The following is an 18,314-nucleotide window of genomic DNA, read 5'->3' on the forward strand; positions in this document are numbered from 1 at the left end:
GTAATAGGAAGTTCCTTTGCCATTGTAGCCTTGAATAATTGACTGTGTCTGTTCTCTTTATGGTTAGAAGCCTTATTGATGTAAGGTCTTGTACGAGGACGTTTGGCCACCTTGTTTATCCAATATAATAGTTATTCTGTATTCCTTGATCCTCTTTCCAGTGTGCTTGTTCATTTGATATTTTTGATTTTGTAGAATTGTAAACTCTCTGAAGAAGGAGCTCTCATTTATAATTAATTTATACAGCGTCTAGCACAATGGGACCCATCCTACTGTGGCTTTTAGACTTTATTGCAAGCTAGCAATCTGAAAATTTAGATCATGTTAAAAGAAACAGCATTGAAAATTAACTCTAGAATTGCATTTGTAAGGCATATCCTGAAGTTAAGAAAAACTCTCAATTACAGTGTCAGTATAAATGTTGACCAGTAAATTTTTTTCATTCTTTGTGAACAAAGACTGCTCCTAAGCAGTCAGAGATCAGAGTTATGTGAGAAGTCTGTTTGTTATATGTTCTGGCTGAGAACAATCCAGGTACAATCTCAGTCAGCTGAACCAAGAACACGTAATACAAAACAGATATTTGCTGACCGTGTGTGGCACAAAAGCAAAAAATTATTTAAAATTATTAAAAATTAATCTGTGGAGATTGGGGACCATTCCAGTTGCCTTCATATGTAGCTAGTCCAGAGCAGATAAAAGAGTTGAAAATGTTTCCTGGCTTCATCACAGGTGAATTCATTGTGAACGGAACGTAGATATGTTGCTTTTCATTCTGCTGAATGACATTTTTGTGCCATGCTTCTGGAGAATAAATACTTTGTGTAGCTAGAAATTAATTTTAAATGAAAGATGATGTCATCCATTAAAAAAAAATACTTCAACTATTCCTTTTGGAGTATTCAATAGCTTTTGTTTTATGACAGTCCTTCCATTTTAAGTTCGTTATTTTAGTACTAACATGAATTAAAATTCTTTCTAGTTTGTATTTGTTGTCATTCTGGTCAAAATCCTATCCATACTTTTCAGTACCTTTCTTTAACTTTTCTTTGGAATTTATAATGTATCTAGACCTTTTTTTCTAGACCTTTTTTTTTTTTAAAAGTTCATAAGCGCTGAAATTTTTTTTTTAAGGCAGGGCCCAGAATACTGCTTTCATGAATACATTTCTGTGTAGAGACCAATACAGGAATATTGTTTATGTTACGCTGAAACTGAAAGACAGTGACAATTAGACTTGAGAAATATATCTGTACAATTTTGTGCATGGTGTTTACTCAGTCCAGAAATATTTAGGCAATTAACACAACCTGACAGCTAAACAAGTTAATTCTGAGTATTCTTATTTTCAGGGGGACTCCAAATGCTATAAATGTTTCCTGTTTAATCCAGGATTGTTTCTGTGCACTTCATCTTCAGGAAATTTTCTCCTGTATTCAGGAAATGACGTTTGCATTAATGACATTCACATTCACATCCCACAGTCTTTTACCTTCATCCTCCCTAAGAAATAGACTTTAAACCTTTTTGGTATATTTGGCACTGCAAAATTTGATGGATGGATGGATAGAAGTCTCAAATATAAATAATTTACTTTAAGTTTTATAAAAATGTCTGTGTGGGTAGAATAGATTTGTCTGCTCATTTTTCCCACTGTGGAGTATGAACTTATTGTTAAACATGGCATTTCAGAGATCACAGCTAGGAAGGATGCAGTTGGAGCTTTTGTCTATTAGCCTCTAGAGAATCTGTTGTTTTTAAAAATCTTATGCTTTCCCATCCTGTTCAGTTTGATTTCAGTAACATTTTGTGCATTAAAAAAATCATTTCTGTAATTTAGAACAACCTGGAGTTCATGCATACTCAGTCAACTTCAGAAGTTTAGTTTGAGTAAGATGGAAGTCTCTTTCCAATATATGAAGTCATGAAAAAATTCTGTTGGACAGATGAGCACATCAAGTTAAGGGAAGGTGAAAACCCAGCATCTTAATTAATAGTACCAAAACACAGAGTTGCCTTTGCGTGACTGGTAGTATCAAGAGTTAGGCTTTCTGCTGAAATCTATATTTGAATACCGCTGTGGTAGTCTGTTAGGAACTCAGGTGAATAAGGAATTTATATATGTTAATATCCGATACCCTTATTGTATGATTTTTCCTAATTAAATTAGTAATAAATAGTAGTGAAAACTGAATGATCAGAACTCTCTATAAAAGACTATTTGACATTATGTTTAAATGAAACCTTTTCGAGAATGATTTATAAGCTTTTATCCTTCCTATGTTGTATTTGAGGAGAGTTTTGAAGGGTGCAACATTACTGGTTTGTGAGCTGTGTGTTCTAATTCTAACATGCAAGCATTTTGCTTTGGTCATGAAAAATCAAAGTATATCAGTATTGTAATAGCCGGTATTTTAAAGAGTTAATTTCAAGGTGAACTCTGTACCATTCTGGCACTACAGAACAGGGGTTTGCAACGTGCCCAGTGAGGAGAAATGAGATTTCATAGTAATACCTTCTCAGTAATAATTGCAAGTGACTTGTAAGCAGGATTTTTTCTGAGTTCTTGGAAGTGTTTTCTGAGGCAAATAAATCTTGGTAACATTGGGATGCCTGAAGGATTTGGTACCGTGTTCTTTGGTTGTACCCCCCTCTTTTGCCAGGACGATAGTTCCTTCTGATGATGCAAGCTCTAACTCAGCTCATTAACTTCCTTGTAGAAATTGGCGTGCCAGTAACAGGCGAGGCGGCTACTGAGGAGGCTGAAATGGGGAACGCGCAGAGAAAGTTTCATAGCAAAGGAGGTGGCGGTAAGGTGGAGGACAGAGACACACAAAAGCAGAAGGAATCCACTGAGAGCGGATTAAAAAAAGGCACATCAGAGAAAAGAACAGAAGAGCATTCGTCAGACCATGAAGGTGAAGTTAATGGCTATTTACACAGTGATCAAAAGAGTGAAAGCCCTGAAGCTGAGATCTCCAGATCGCATGGAGCAGGGTCTCAGGCGGCTGGTGGTGCCAGTTCTACATCACTTCCTTCTACTGCAGCAAAACTGAAAAGTGAAGGAAACGAGTTATTTAAGAGTGGACAGTTTGGAGAAGCTGTGCTGAAATACTCGGAAGCAATTGAATATGTCATCGATCTAGGTGAGTGTGATACCTTATACTTAAATCTAGGATTATTGTTTAGATTATTTAAAGGAGCTACAAATGAACTAACCTAGCCTATCCCTGTTTTTTTGGCAGGAGTTACTGTGCCGTAAATTCTTTGTCATTGTCAGTAGAGAATGATTCACGTGATACAAAATATAGGAAGATGAGCGAAATAATCTTTTAACTTCCTTGGGGCAGAGCTGTTTGCTTTTATTTATGTGTTTGAATACTTACATATTCTCGGTGACATGATAAAGGAAAGCTCCTTACAGCTTTGCGTTGTCAGCAAACTGCATCACTGCAGTGCAATTTACAGTATGCAAGTCTTTAATTCTTGAATGTCATTTTAGTAATGATCTTTGATTTTAATTGTAACTTCTTTCAGGAGAACAAAGTCCAGATGATTTAAGTATCTTGTACTCAAACAGAGCAGCATGTTACCTCAAAGAAGGCAACTGCAGTGACTGCATTCAGGATTGTAACAGGTAAATTGCAACCTCCCATGCAGAGCAACAACATTCCTGATGATGATTAAACATTTTAACTGATAGTTTGTTATTGCAATTTGACTTAGAACAATCTTTAATAAAGCCTGGTTCCCTGTCTGAATGACAGATAGCTTTGTCAGTTATGTAAACAATCACGTGGAACCTAGAGAAGGAGTAACTTTTAGCTTACTGTCTTATTGTGTGAGGGCAGTTGTTACACAGAAATGCATAGCAGGGTTAAAATTTTTAATATAAAAGCAGGCTTACTTTAGTGATGCTCTGTAGTAACTTACACGCAAAAGCTTTGTTAAGCCAGGTGCTTATCACAGTGTTGGAAATTGCTTTCAAGCATGTGTATGGTGTATATGTGTGTCCTCTGTGTTTTGGTTTGTTGTTTTGTTTTGGTTTTTTAAATATATACTTGGCATAGTTATAAATAGTAATTACAGCTGTTCAGGAATTGAGCTAAACTTTCTGCTTATTGTGGCTTTTAAGGATACAGGAGTTAGAGAGGATCAGACACCTTCAATAACTTCTCAACACTGCCTTCCACTAAACTATTACTGTATTTCTAGATGTCTTTTTTTATATTTTCATAGATAGCAGTAGTAAGACTGAGGCTTAAGGTGCAAAAAAGGATCCCAAGACAGTTAGAAATCATATTAATTAATCAGTTGGGTTTTTTACACAAGCACAAGCCAACTATTAAAAAAAAACCCCAAACTAAAAATAAAATATGCACGTAACTTTGTATTAACTAAATATTTGACTGACTGTATATATTCTACCTGACAGAAAAGTTTTCTGAAAATGTAATCTGAAAAAATAGACTTGTTAACGATATTTTATTAAAACAGATGCAGGACCATAGCTGGCTGATAAAATAAGATGGCATACTTAACAGCCATCACATTTTTCTATTCAGGAGGTTTGAGATATGTAAGACTTCAACTGAAATCAGCAATACAAAGGTTTTGGGGGTTTGTATTCTTACCAGTCGGAAGCTTATTTTCTTACTACTTAATGATAGTGTCCTTAATGTCGTGCATATTTTCTGGGTACACAAGGACCCATGATGCTTAGTGAACACAGCAGAGGTAGAAATAATTTAGAGACTGGGAAGCAGAATTGCAAAACTGCAAGCACACATGAATTAGGCAATGTCAATTAAATCTTCTCTAGGCAACACAACATAAAGGATGATCTACAAATAGGTTACTTGATTTCAAAGTAAAATATGGTATAGTGCTTGTATTCATTATATAAAAATAAGTATTGAACATTTATCTTTTATTAAGTTTTAGCTATTTAGGGCTTAGAAGTCTATCAAAAACCCTCTGCTGGATCTCTCTTTTGTCTCAAGACTCTGATTTGGAGTGCCTTTGATTCTTGTTACAGAGAGTGAAATAGGACTCCTATGCACTAATGTTATTTTATTTAGTACTATGGTGTGGTTTGGTCCCTGGCTGTATTATCTTTGCATTCTACCCTGGAAATGTAGTTTTCCATTCCCACTGATGCTATTCTTCAAGCACTGTTGTCTTCCCCTGAATTTATTTATGGCTGTTTTTTTCTTCATTCTTGATGTTAGGAACCTGAAATTGCATTAATTATTTTCTTCGAAGTTACAGAACGTCAAGCATTTTTGCAGAGGTTTTGTAGGGGCTATGATGTGTGTTGTTGTATTTTTCAAATGCATTCAGCAACATGAAGAGAAATGGGATGTTGGAAATATTTATGAAATTGAAATTGGAAATGTTTATTCTAGAAATAATTGTTTCTCTAGCTTTAGGAGGAGTAATGCTGCAAAGCCAAGTTACAGCAAACAAGGCCAACAGCCTCCTGGGCTTATAAACAGGAGCACAACCAGTGGATTGAGGGAAGTGATTATCCCTTTGCACTCAGCACTTGTTAGACAACATCTATGATAACTGTGTCGGTTTTTGGCTTCCCCCGTACAAGAAAGATAGCGATCAACTGGAGTGAGTTCAGTGAAGTGTCACTGAGGTGGTTGTGAACTCTGGAGCACTTGCCTGGAGAGGAGAGGCCGTGGGAGCTGGTTTTATTCAGCTTAGAGAAGAATGGCTTCCAGGGATCCTAACAGCAGCCTGCCAGTACTTATGAGGAGACTATCCAGAGGATGGATCCTGGCTCTTACTGGCAGTGCATTGTGGGAGGATAAAAGACAACAGAAAATTGAACCACACAAGGTTCGGACTGTGTATTAGGAGAAACCTTTTCCCCATGAACAGTGGGGGGCATTGCAACAAGTTGCCCAGAGATGATGTGCAGATATTCCCTTGGAGGTTTTCAAAGCCCAGCTGAATAAAGCCCTGAGCAACCTTGTCTGATCTCAGAGCTGACCCTACCTGTAGCAGAAGGTTGACTAGGGACCTCTCAGCCTGAACTACTTTATGATTGCATGAAATCTAGTTGGCTAGACTTACCTTAATGTCAGTATTTCAAAGTTTATCTCTTTTTCTCTTTAGCAAGAATCATTGATCTATAAAAGGTAGTCTTTAATAAATAAAGCCTTTGTGGACTGCTTCTTCATATTGCTGGAAAAGCGCATGGTGTTTGGAAGGAGTTCTGATTGCACAGTGTCAGGGGTTGAGCTCAGTGTTGACCAGGCACACAATCAGAAGAGTAGACAGACAAAATACAGGCAAAAACCTAAAAGCCAAAAAAAGACAGGTGTATATTCGTGTCTTACTAAATGTATTTTTTACGTACATACTTCCATGTAAGGAAGAAGAACTGAAAATCATGTAGGCAAAAGCACCATATACTTGAAATCCCCATAGATCTAGGCATGACTTAGGAAAAACAGCTTTTGCTCTTAAACAGCTGCCATTACATTAGTCTTTTCTTGGTGATGAAAGTATTTTCCAGGTGAAAGATAGGGGTTTGAGTAGAGTAAGTTGTAGTAAAAGCACCAACAATTTCATAACTGCATGTCATTTAGGGTATTAATAAAAAACACTTAGTCCCATTTTCCTTGGTTATGTTACTGTAAGGCCCATCTGAAATCATGAAGTTGTTACGTATCGTTGTATATATAATAAAATAGTTTTATTAATATTATTTCAGTTACTCTGTTTCAATCCTGCATTTTTCCTTTGTCTTCTCTAGAGCTCTGGAGCTTCAGCCATTTTCCCTTAAGCCACTTCTACGACGAGCAATGGCAAATGAGTCTATGGAGCGGTATCGACAGGCATACATTGATTATAAAACAGTCCTACAAATAGACAGCAGCATCCAAGCAGCGAATGATAGTGCTAACAGGTAACTGCACTTAGAAATTTTCTACTCATATCAGCCCAAATAGAAAAACAGAATTCAATTTTGTTTGTTTTGCATGATTCTTCTGTTCTGTATTCCTCAGAGGCAGGGTCATCAGAATGAGTGCGTTGCAACTAGAGGACTGGCTGTTTCATTTAGTTGTTTTCCCATAGCTTCACAGTTTTCCTCTGCCAGCAGTAGGTCACTTTCTGTTTCAGAAATGTAATATTTTAAAGGCTTTTTTTACTGGTGCTTCAACTGGTTTTCTTTCCTAACTTGTATATGATACCATGTAAAATAATACTTTAAGGTCCATACCTTTTCTCTGACATTTCTGTTTCCTTTTCATGTTAGCGCTCTTCCTGTGGCAGTTGGAGATTTATGTTAAGTGTGAATCCTTCAGTATGCCGCAGTTGTGTAAACAGTGAAGTAGCTTGATACAGTGGTTGTCTACAAAGCTTAGAGGTGTAAAACAAAAACCCCACACCTGAATATTATTTTTAACTTGTGTTAATACTTCCAACGTTAACTTTTGCTGCCAAGAGAGACATCTCAATTTCTATAATTATATTTTAATAGTGTAAAATTAGTGTATACACACTATTGTAACTGTGTTCTCATTAACATATCATTAAGTACTTAAGTGCATGAATGATAGGATTTTCCATTCCCTTTTCTTTCCTCTTTTCTATTAATGGGCAAAAAAAGTATTTATGAAAGCAGAGCAGCCATTAATCATTGAGCAGGAACCCACACGCATGCAACTTTTAACAATAGAATCTAGTACCTTTTTATTCTTTTTAAGGCAAGGCCACGAGCACTTACATTATTACTTAATCAAAAAATCCGTAATATCTTTAAATTCTGCTTACTTGACCAGAGGTGGCCAAAGGAGATCATGACACTTTATCATGTCCTCTTAGAAGTCATTTTTGATAACAAATTTTTACTGATCTCCTGTATCTACGCTGATAATAGAGTACTTGGATTGGTGAGATAACTGCTCATCCTGGTATCTGTGTGATTATTATACTTTTTTTTTTTAATCCTCTTGGCTTATTTTATCTGCAGGTACTCTTCTCATATTTCTCCTTGACTTGTAACTTGCTTAGTAATAAGCTTATTTCCTTTTTTTCCCCTTAACACTCTTCCTTTTCTCCTCTCTAGGCCTTCCTTATGTTTTTAGCTTCACTGCTCATTACTCTTTCCTCCCTGGCAACCCATCACCTTATTTCAGCTGCTTCTTCCTTCTTCTCTTCTGCTGGTAATTCATTTTTGCTTGCAAATTCTTAGTTTCTAAAGCATAGACCTCCTGCATAATCGAACTTTTACTATAATTTAATTTTTAATATTTTATCGTTTATGAATTAAACTGAAATTGTTTATCGAAGTATTAATTTCATTTCTAAAGTAACAGACCTTTTTAAAATGAATTTTAACAAAAAAATGATTGTTACTCTACTGCTTTTTAACTTAAGGGGACAACCCTAAAAGGTAATTTAATTTTTTTTTTATATTAGGAATATCAGGTCTTAAGACATTGCCAGTAAAAGCAGGTTGTTATGTCTTTGGTTTTAAGTTCCTGCGGGAAATTGGATGGTGATGCTGTAGGAAGCTGACAGGAAAAACTCATCATCCTACTTTTGTCTCAGGGTGGGTTTGATAAATCATGTTAAGGCTTGTCTTTCTGTACTTACCTAAACAAGCAGGCTTTCCAAAAATCTTAGAATTGAACGAGTGTTCAGTCTCATGTTTCTAATAATTCTCACGTAAAAGACAAGTAGAATTTTTAATATAAAGCCTTTACCTGATAATATAAAGCCTTTACCTGATCATTTTGCAATCAAAAGGAAATAATTAAGAATGTAAGTACGTATTTTTATGAAAAGTTAACTGAAAACAAGTATAAACAGTTATTTGAGTATTTATCATGTTGGTTAGATGATGTTGAATTGTGTCTTTTATTGATTATCCTAAGGTGATTTTTAGATAAATTAGAAGGACTGTTTCTTTTAATGGTGTGTGCCAAGTCACAGGAAAATGCATTTCAAGCACGCTTTTAATTAGTGGCATTACCTAGCTTTGTGAACATCCATGAATTTCCTACTTTGTATATTTTAATTTCCTGTTGAGTGTTTTATTATTTGCTTTTCGCTGTTAGAAATACAGCGAAATTGTGGGGGCAATATGCTCTAATGTGGCAGCGAAGCTCTAATGTGGGACAATATGTTTATGTATTTCTATTTACTGAATTGAAGTTTCATTCCAGTTGTCTCAAGTTCTTTAATGTCATTTAGCAAATTGCATTAGATAGCTTGGGAGCTTTTATTACAAAGTCCCATATGAGTATTGTGCTGTACAAATAAATCTGTGGTAAATTCCAAAACTGCAAGATTGTTGGGTCAAGTTAGGGTGTCAGTGGTGGGGAACGAGTGTGTTTGTCCCAGCTTTTTCATGAGATACCTGTGCTTTTTAAACTAGCTATGGCACACAGGTATGCATTTTTGCAAAAGACTGTTCTTAGATTATTATGTTACAAGAAGTCAATCGATCATCAGACTGCAGGATTCTTTCTGTTGATTTTGATGTATTAGACCAGTTTTTTTGTGTGACTTTTTAAGCCCGTTATGATAAATGGAGAAAAATTAAACAGGAAGTCAATGGGACAGTAGTTTACTGTAGAATTATTCTGTTACATTCTATGGGAAATACCTAAATGTAATGAATTGACTTTTTCATATGAAGCGTACAGTTTTGTTCTCTAGTAAAATAACATAAGTACATTTTAGGGCTGTTTAATTTATGATGGTGTGCCACATTTTTCTTAACAATTGAATTCATTTAGACCATCACTAAAAAACCTAAAGTTTTAGTAAAATTAGAGCAAAACAGAACTTGGACAAGCTGCTTTGTTGGTATGTCCTATAAAATAGTGCTTAGTAATGATACAGGTAGAGTGTATGCCCCCCGAAAGGGCATATGCAGCTAACACACAGAAAAATATTCTTCTTGTTCACTTAGAAAACAAATAAAGCAACTAGATAATACTACGAAATGTGATATTCTGTGTATGACGAAAGTTACTTTCAATTAAAAAATATAAAATTAGTATGGTTCATGCAGCATTATGTAATACATAAAAATCACACATTATATTGCTCTACAAACAGCCTTTTTAGTCTATATCGTTCTTTAAAATATTTTCGTAATTCCTGTTCCACAATAAAGAAGATGAGGACAGGTGCTTCTTGTGTTGGTTTTTCTATCAGACCTTAATGGGAAAAGAATTTGGTCCTGAGTGCTCTGATTCTGTTGCCATAGTATTATACTGAGGCTTTTTTTTGTCTATAGCTGTTGTTCAGATATTTAAAAAGAACAAAACTAAGCAAGAAAACTTGATTGGGTAATTTATATTCATTCTATTTCATTCTTCATGTCACATTCAAGTTCTTAATTTTTTTTTTTAATGTGTATTCATGTAGTATGTTTTTTACACCTGTGTTAGGTGGAAATGCACCTAATATACACATTTCAGGTTTATTGGCTATAGTCTCAGTGTGACTTGCTTTACTACTCAATTCAGAATTTTCCCTTGTTAAAGTAGTTATTAGACTTATCACCAGCTGAACTTGACTCCTAAGCTAATTTTGAGATTAGAAGTTTATCTCACTATTATTCTCATTCTCACCGTTGATTAATATTTGTTTATTTAAAAAAAAACTACAAAAATTGTAATGGAACCATGAAGTCTTGTATGGCTTTACTCATTATGTTTACTTAGGTCATTCTCCAGAATGTATCACAGCAATGGGAAACTCCCACTTGAATGGATTTTGGATTGAACCTGTCATGTACGGAAATAGTTGACCCATATATTTATGTGTGTGTGTGTTGGTTTAAGAAAGACTAAACAGTTTTTATGTATTTTCTTTGCATTTTTAAATGGGGATAAAGAATGAATGATTGACAAATTTCTGACTGTTCTATAAAATGCAACTTAATACCTACTTTGTGATCTGCATTGGTTATTTAGAGAATTGTTGTGTAAGAGGTTTCATTTGACATTAGCAAATTTAGGTACCACGCTTTGTCTGAGGATATTGTAATCTACACTTGTTACAAATAACACCTACGAACAGCTGAGAAAAGTAAACAAAATTAATACATCAATTTTTTTCCTATTTCTTTATTGCATGTGGTAGGCAGCATTTAGAGCTTGCGTTTAGTTGCAAAATCAGTCATTTGCTTAAATGTCTGTCAGCTTTAAGAAGTCAGCTTCTTGTCTTCTAAATGCTAGCATAAATACTCTAAAAAGGGGAAAAAGTTTAAATCTTAAATGTGTGCAATATTGTTGACTGCTGTGACAATCTTGTTTTAAATTAGCCTTAAGGATAATTGTTCAGTTGTTTTTTGAAAAATTGGAACATTGCATTATTTAATTTGGATGTAAGTTATTAAAGCATGAGTTAAATATATGAAAAGTCATGTTGGTGGGGCTTTTCTCTTTCAGAATAACAAAGACTTTAATAGATCAGGATGGTCCCAGTTGGAGGGAGAAACTGGCACCAATTCCAGTTGTCCCAGTTGCTGCTCAGCTACACAGGTGGGATGGAGGAAACTTTACTTCAGAGAATAAGTCAAGAAGTACTACAGATATCAACAGAGAAGAACAGTTGCAGATGAATCGTATGTATAGCTAATGCAAATATATATATACAAAAACCAAAATAATTGTAATTGAAAAATGGAATACGCTTTAATAATGTCAAAGAAACGGCTTTAGAAAATATTTATCAGAGATCTTTGTGAAAAGCCAAATTAGATGATGGTCATTTACATGATTGGGTTTAATGTGTTTTTAATGAGCCACAGTTATAATTTTTTTAAGCCAAATTGTGTAGTTTGCAGCATGTAATTTCTGAAGTTACATAAAATAAAAGAAAATATAGCAGAAGTTCTCATCAGCAGTATATTCAGTCCCATCACAAGTATCAGTGGTTTCCCTGACATCATACTATAGTTATAACACAGTTTTCCCCCCCAAAAACACCACCCAAACAAACACCCAACCTCAGTAACATAATCAGCTGCATAATCTGTAGCTGTCATTTAATTGTTCATGAAAGCATTACTCAGCTCTTCAGAATAGAAAGGGTAGGTAGACTTCTAGGTGGCCAGTAGTTAGTGAAATGGGCTATAGAAGAACACTTCTGATTTTTTTTAATTTTTTTTTTTTTTTTATGATGGATTCCAAGTTTGACAGCAGCCATTTAGTAGTTGCCTTTCAAAGATGTTAGTTCTGGACTTGTTTACACATAAGCACTGAGTGCTTAACTGCTTTAGGACAGTTTCTTCCTCCTGACTTTTTTCCCTTCATTGCATTTTCTATTTTTCTCCTCCAGTAAATCAGATGAAGGAACCTCTCTGATTCAGTTTTTATTGACATTAAACATTCTTCTTGCAAAGACCTTAACTGTATCATTTTTTACTCTTACTTGACTATTAATTTGTTCCCTGTTGAGTTTATTTCAATATAAAGAAAAGTGGTGCTGAAGATAATCTCCCCTTAATTAACACGGGGGAGGCTGCAATGCATAACTGGGTTGCTGGCCAAATACGTAGCAGTGATAGAGTTATCTGTTCATAATGCATTACTGCAATAATGCATGTCCTCAAATAATCTGCGCTCTTGGGCACTACAGATTTAATGACTTCAGAATGATCTTTCAGATAGCATTGAATTTATTTGTACCTGATGTAAAACAAGAGACAACTTGCAAATGCGTGCGTTTCTGAGAATTGGACATTTTTCTCGAGAATAAGACATAGTTCTAGAAACTTGTAATAGCATAGTTTATATATGATTTGAATAGTAGTGCATACTAAACTTCAGTAATGCTACAGAAAATTGTTTTTCATTTAAGAAACATGAGGCATGTTGATGTATAATTTAAGCTCAATTAAATTGATAAAACCTTTACTTTCTAAAATGTCCAGTGACAAGTATTTTCATTACAGTTGTCAGTACATGTCATTACTGATTCATCACTCTTAAGGATTGGGCAGAAATTGGTTTTAACTTTTGGGGTTTTTAAATGAAGTAGCAAACTGGTATCTTGCACAGTTGTTGCTATTAAACATAAATGCTTAGCTTGAAAAGTGCTTTTTGTTGTACTGATTGTACTCCAGGCTTTTTCTGTTATGAAAGAATACAACTTGTTGGATTTTTATTTCAATTTAAGTAGTAAATTTGGATCTATATAACCTTGTGTAACTTTGTTAAGAGAGAGAATTTGAAGGTCATCGTAGTGAAAAGTACACAGCTAAGCGACTCCTGAGAACACTAGTGATCATGTTTAGCCCTTATGAAAGTTAATGAAACTGGCCATCACTGTCTTCATGAAGTGTGCTCTGCAGCATTTTCATGCAAAGCACGTCTTGATCTATTTCAAATAGAATGGGCTTTGGTTAGGCTTTGTTTTTAGAAATATTAAATGAAGGCTGTGTAACCATTTTTCACTGGAGGCTGACTCTAAGGTTGTGGTTGCCTTCTCGGGCCTGTACTAAGTCAGTGGGACCTGACAGTGATGGCTGGTGCTGGAAGCGTGCCGGCAATAATGTTCAGTCAGTAGTTAAACTTTACTGTTGGCTGACACTTTTTTGCAACAATTGTCTGTTGTTTTTTGTGTCCTAAAACTTGAGTTGTAATTTAACTGTGTTTCTTGCATAAGTCTGTTCTGGTTTCAGGTCGTTACTTTTTTTTTCCCCCCCCAAGTCCGTGTGTAGTTTTCTGGCATAGGAGACTGCCGTGTTTTTATAAAAGAACTCACTGAGTTTAATTATTGGTTAAAATTATCTGGTTATATACAGAGTTTAAAACCTGAAGCTTGACAAGGGGCTCTCATTCTTTAGCAAGGTACAAAAAGTAGATTTTTCTATTATGATTGGCTTAGAGCTATGTTACTAATTATTGTTTGCTCACAACAGAGCCATGAAACTGCAGTCAGGATTTCCAGTGCAAACATAGCTAAAAATTGTAGTCTAACCTGGAAGCATATGCAACAAATGATGTGGAGTTTAGAAGGAAAGACAATTATGGAAGAACACAATATTAATTATTAATTTAAAAAAGTATAGTTAGGTGTTTTCAGGTTCCTTGAAGCATCTTTTATAGTTATTAACAAAAAGAATATTACTGATGTATCACTACTGATGTGATGATTTGTTTGTCGTTGTCAGTTTAACATAGTGATAGGGATAGGTAGTTGCTTGCAGAAAGAATATTAGATGAAATTATGGCTACCTTGGTGTGACGGTGGAGATCTAGAAGGCCATTAATCCCGCTGATTAAATCTCCACTATTGTAAATAAAACTGGTTTCTCAGTGGAGATATATAGTCCCTCTCTAACACACGGAAGGGGTAGACAGAAGGAGATGAAATTGTAGAGCTGTCTGTTGCATTCCCGTTATTTTCATCAAAATAGTTACCCGGTGCATGGGGAAGTGTGTGTTGTGCCAAATGTGTGTATGTGGTAGTTTTTGCCTTTCTTAGAGCAGCGGGGAGATCTGGGACAGAAATGGCAATGTGCAGACTGATAAAGATACTCCAGATGCCAGGCATTTATTCTTAGTCTGGGTAGATAATTCAGCCACTGTTAATGAACTGACGTTCTTATGTAACACTGTGATCCTTTTGTAATGCAGGTGAGAAAGCTGAGGAGAAGTTCAAGACATTAAAAAATGAAGGGAATGATTTTGTAAAAAAGGGTAAATATGAAGAAGCTGTAAATAAATACAGTGAATGCATTAAACTAAATACCAAGGAATGTACAATCTACACTAACAGGTAAAGATCCAAAATCTAACCTCACTTTGTGGGATAACGATAGTTATATTTTCTCACTGCAAATAGAGATTTTTTCATCACTTCAGTTACTGTTGTAAAAAAAGGATTTTTTTTTTCCACTTGATGAGTGTTTTTAATAGCAAATCTGATTTTTTGTTAAATTGCATTACTTTCCAAGGGGAGCAAGTATTAATGTCACTGATATATATCTTAAAATCTTTATTTAAATAGAGTAAGCGATAGTAAAAGTTATAATTAGCATAGCATTTTGCAGCATTTTTTGAGAATACTGGTGTGATTTTAGTTAAAAACTAACGTGCAATAGCAGTATCTCAAATATGAAGAGCAATAATTCATAGAAAATGTACATTTTGAGAAAATAAAAGTAGGAGCACGGTCATACAACAGCATTATTTTAAAGGTTGGCCTAATTCTGCAGCATAATTCTTTATGCTGTAATCTTATCAGCTTTCACAAACTAAGAAGGATTTGATTAGGCCAGTACTTGAATAGGAGCCTTCCAAGTAATAATTAGGTGCAGAAAGCAGTATAGCTTATTTAATCTAGAGCACGTTTTTACCCAGAATGGCTTTATAAAATCCATACTTTATCCACTACTATACTATTATATTATACTAACATAGGGTCTGCTTTTAAAATACTTACATATCTGCCTAACTTCAGCCATTAGTCATACTTAAATTTTGAGTTTTATTGCAGGAATTGGCCCTCTCTAAATCCATCCAGTGATGTTATTAATACTTACTGGTTTTGATGTACTTTAAAAAATACCACATTTAGACTGAATTGTGTGAAGTATTGTAATTAACATTTATAAGTCAGATACTGTTGGCACTACAGCACTGTAGAATTTACTTATATTGCAGTGTATTCTGTTTTTCTGTGTTAGAGCTCTCTGTTACTTGAAACTGTATAAATATGAAGAGGCTAAGCAGGATTGTGATCATGTTCTTCAGATAGAAGATTCTAATATTAAAGCTTTTTATAGAAGAGCACTAGCGTACAAAGGATTACAGGTGAGGAAAAAGAACATGGCAGGTATTCTTAAGCACTTCTAAACTTGCTTATCCTCTTCAAAGGCAATCAGGTAGCTGGAGTCAATGGGTGAATACAAACAAAGTATGCAGTGCTGATGATTTATTACTTTGTAGAGCATTAGCTGTACATAAATATTATATAAATATTTTTGCAATATAAAAACCTGCATGTTGACTTGTAATAATTTGAGAAAATACAAGAATACTGGAATAAATGAGGTTTGACTGGAGATTGGTTAAGCAAGTTTCAACTCTGTTCTAATATTCTTCTGGGTATCCCAGTCTGTTTTTTCTGTCAAGGTGTTTACTATATCTTTGATGATGACAAATGGTTTCTCTCCAAAACTGTCTTCATCTGTCCAAACTAAAGTCTCAAGCTGTCTTCTGGCATCTGCTCATATTTGAGTGCTTGTCATATTAAACCAGGGTTTTAATTATCTTTGTTCTCGCTCTCTTTCTTCTCCAGACATATTAGGAACCTTTGTCAGTAATCTACTTTCTCACTCTGTGGACAGTGTGGGGGCTCAACCTTTTCCATCTACACAGTGGTGGTGTTGTCTGTACTGTGCTCATCTTACAGTTTTTTTGAGTATCCTTTTACCTTATCTTCATAAATGCAGATTTATATTGCTCATATTAATCCTGAATGTTACTGCAAATCTCGTGTTCCATCACTTGAACGATGTCATTCCTTTTGACCATCCCTCTGGTTCCCCTTCTTCAGTGATGTTAATTAGCCTCTACACTTCATAATTCTTTCATAGCAATCCTTACTCTACCTGTCAGCTCTTACCTGGTATTGAATGATCAGCTTCTCACTTCTGTTGGCTCATGATGGCAGCTATCATCATCTACTTTGTCTTAAATTTTACAAGTGTCTTTAAAGAAGCATCCTAAGTGCTTTCTCCCATGTTGCTCTTTATAACTGCAGGTGATCACTCCAAGCGTCCACCAAGTTCCAGCAGTGTCTGTCAAATGAATACTTACCTCAGACCTCCATTATGTTTGATGCCTTAACAAAAAATTACCTGGTTGTCTCTCAGCTTACAGATCGCCTGAGGACAACCTGTTTGTGCATAGCAGTATAGTAGCCTGTTCTCACTCTGTGTTAGAATTCCAAATGCAAGTCTTAGGAACCATGGGATCTTTTTTTTATGATAAATGCGTTCCTCTGTTACAGTAGCTATGAAATTTTGACAGTTTCCTTTAATTTTCAGAGAAGGTGAAAAGTCTTAATTTTGTGTAAAATCTTTCCTGTAACTGTTCCAAGCTACCTGGTATTAATCATCTGTAACCTTATGTTGTTGAAGTTGATAAAAAATTAATATAAATATGAGCAAAGGTATATAGTGATTCTATCAGTCAAAAAAAGGGACTTACGTACTTAGTAAAGAATGTCAAGAATCGGTGAAATAACTTCTGCTTTTTTGAATATCCTGGAAAAAATTACTATTTTTGTATTATTGAAGACATAACCTGAAACATACTGTTAATGGATTCCTTCAGAACAGTCTGAGCTGGGGACTCCCAAAATGTTTTGTTGTGGTTGGATTTAATGCCTTCATTATTGCGAATTCCAGGGATGTGAGTGATTCGTAAAACCAGAGAAAGCAACAGAAATTATTTGAGGTTGACAAATGACTCTGTAATGAAAAATTTTAAGAGCTAAAAGCATGTAGTTTGGCAAAGACATAACTAAGCTGGGAAGTGTTATTTGTATATAAATATCCAGATATTTAACCACAGAAGCTGCAGTGGAATTTAATGTAATAAATGAGGGGTTTTTTATAGATTTACTGAGATGTAGTTAAGGGAAGATCAGGAAAAAGTCATGTTGGTGTGATGAATTAGGCCTATAACATAGGACACAGGACCCCTGGACTGCATCTTCTACAGCTGATAGTCCAGTCTCTTGCCTATGGGTACAACCATATGGTATGATTTTTGTTGAGAAGTCTGGCAGGCTGCAGTTTTAAATCCAGGAGGGCTGGTTGTTTGCTGGCCCTTGTGATCATTTTCAGAAGTCTGTTTCAGAATCTTATTTATCTGTAGTTGTGAATCTTCACATCTGTAATTCAAATGGTTTAGCTTAATGAGTAGCTGTTTTTTGATGAAAGCAATCTGCCTCCTTTCTGCATTCATTTGCTAAGGCTAAATAATTCTAGTTCTCTTACTCTTCTTTCATGATATAGCAGACTTCAGTTCACTTACAGACTTAGTGCAACATCTCTGCACCTTGAATACTGGTTGTTGGTGTTGAACAAAATACTCCACGTAGGAAAGAGAATATGAGTGACTTGTACACTAGTGCTTTTATTATCATAGAATCATAGAATCATTAAGGTTGGAAAAGACCTCTAAGATCATCGAGTCCAACCGTCGACCCAACACCACCATGCCCACTAAACCATGTCCCTAAGTGCCGCATCTACACGCCTTTTAAATACTTCCAGGGATGGTGACTCAACCACTTCCCTGGGCAGCCTG

General features: G+C 35.2%; 1 protein-coding gene across 1 annotated transcript in view; it reads left to right on the top strand.

The window, feature by feature from the left end:
• The window catches only part of SPAG1 (sperm associated antigen 1), a 44,813-nt gene that overhangs the window by 21,772 nt on the left and 4,727 nt on the right, over window positions 1–18,314 (top strand). Inside the window, 6 exon segments of the mRNA XM_009323128.1 lie at window positions 2,721–3,146; window positions 3,538–3,637; window positions 6,773–6,925; window positions 11,433–11,608; window positions 14,637–14,769; window positions 15,680–15,806. Of these exon segments, the coding sequence (XP_009321403.1) occupies window positions 2,721–3,146; window positions 3,538–3,637; window positions 6,773–6,925; window positions 11,433–11,608; window positions 14,637–14,769; window positions 15,680–15,806 (1,115 nt within the window).

Source organism: Pygoscelis adeliae, unplaced genomic scaffold (assembly GCF_000699105.1).
Source record: "Pygoscelis adeliae isolate BGI_AS28 unplaced genomic scaffold, ASM69910v1 Scaffold174, whole genome shotgun sequence".
Taxonomy (NCBI): Eukaryota; Metazoa; Chordata; class Aves; order Sphenisciformes; family Spheniscidae; genus Pygoscelis; species Pygoscelis adeliae.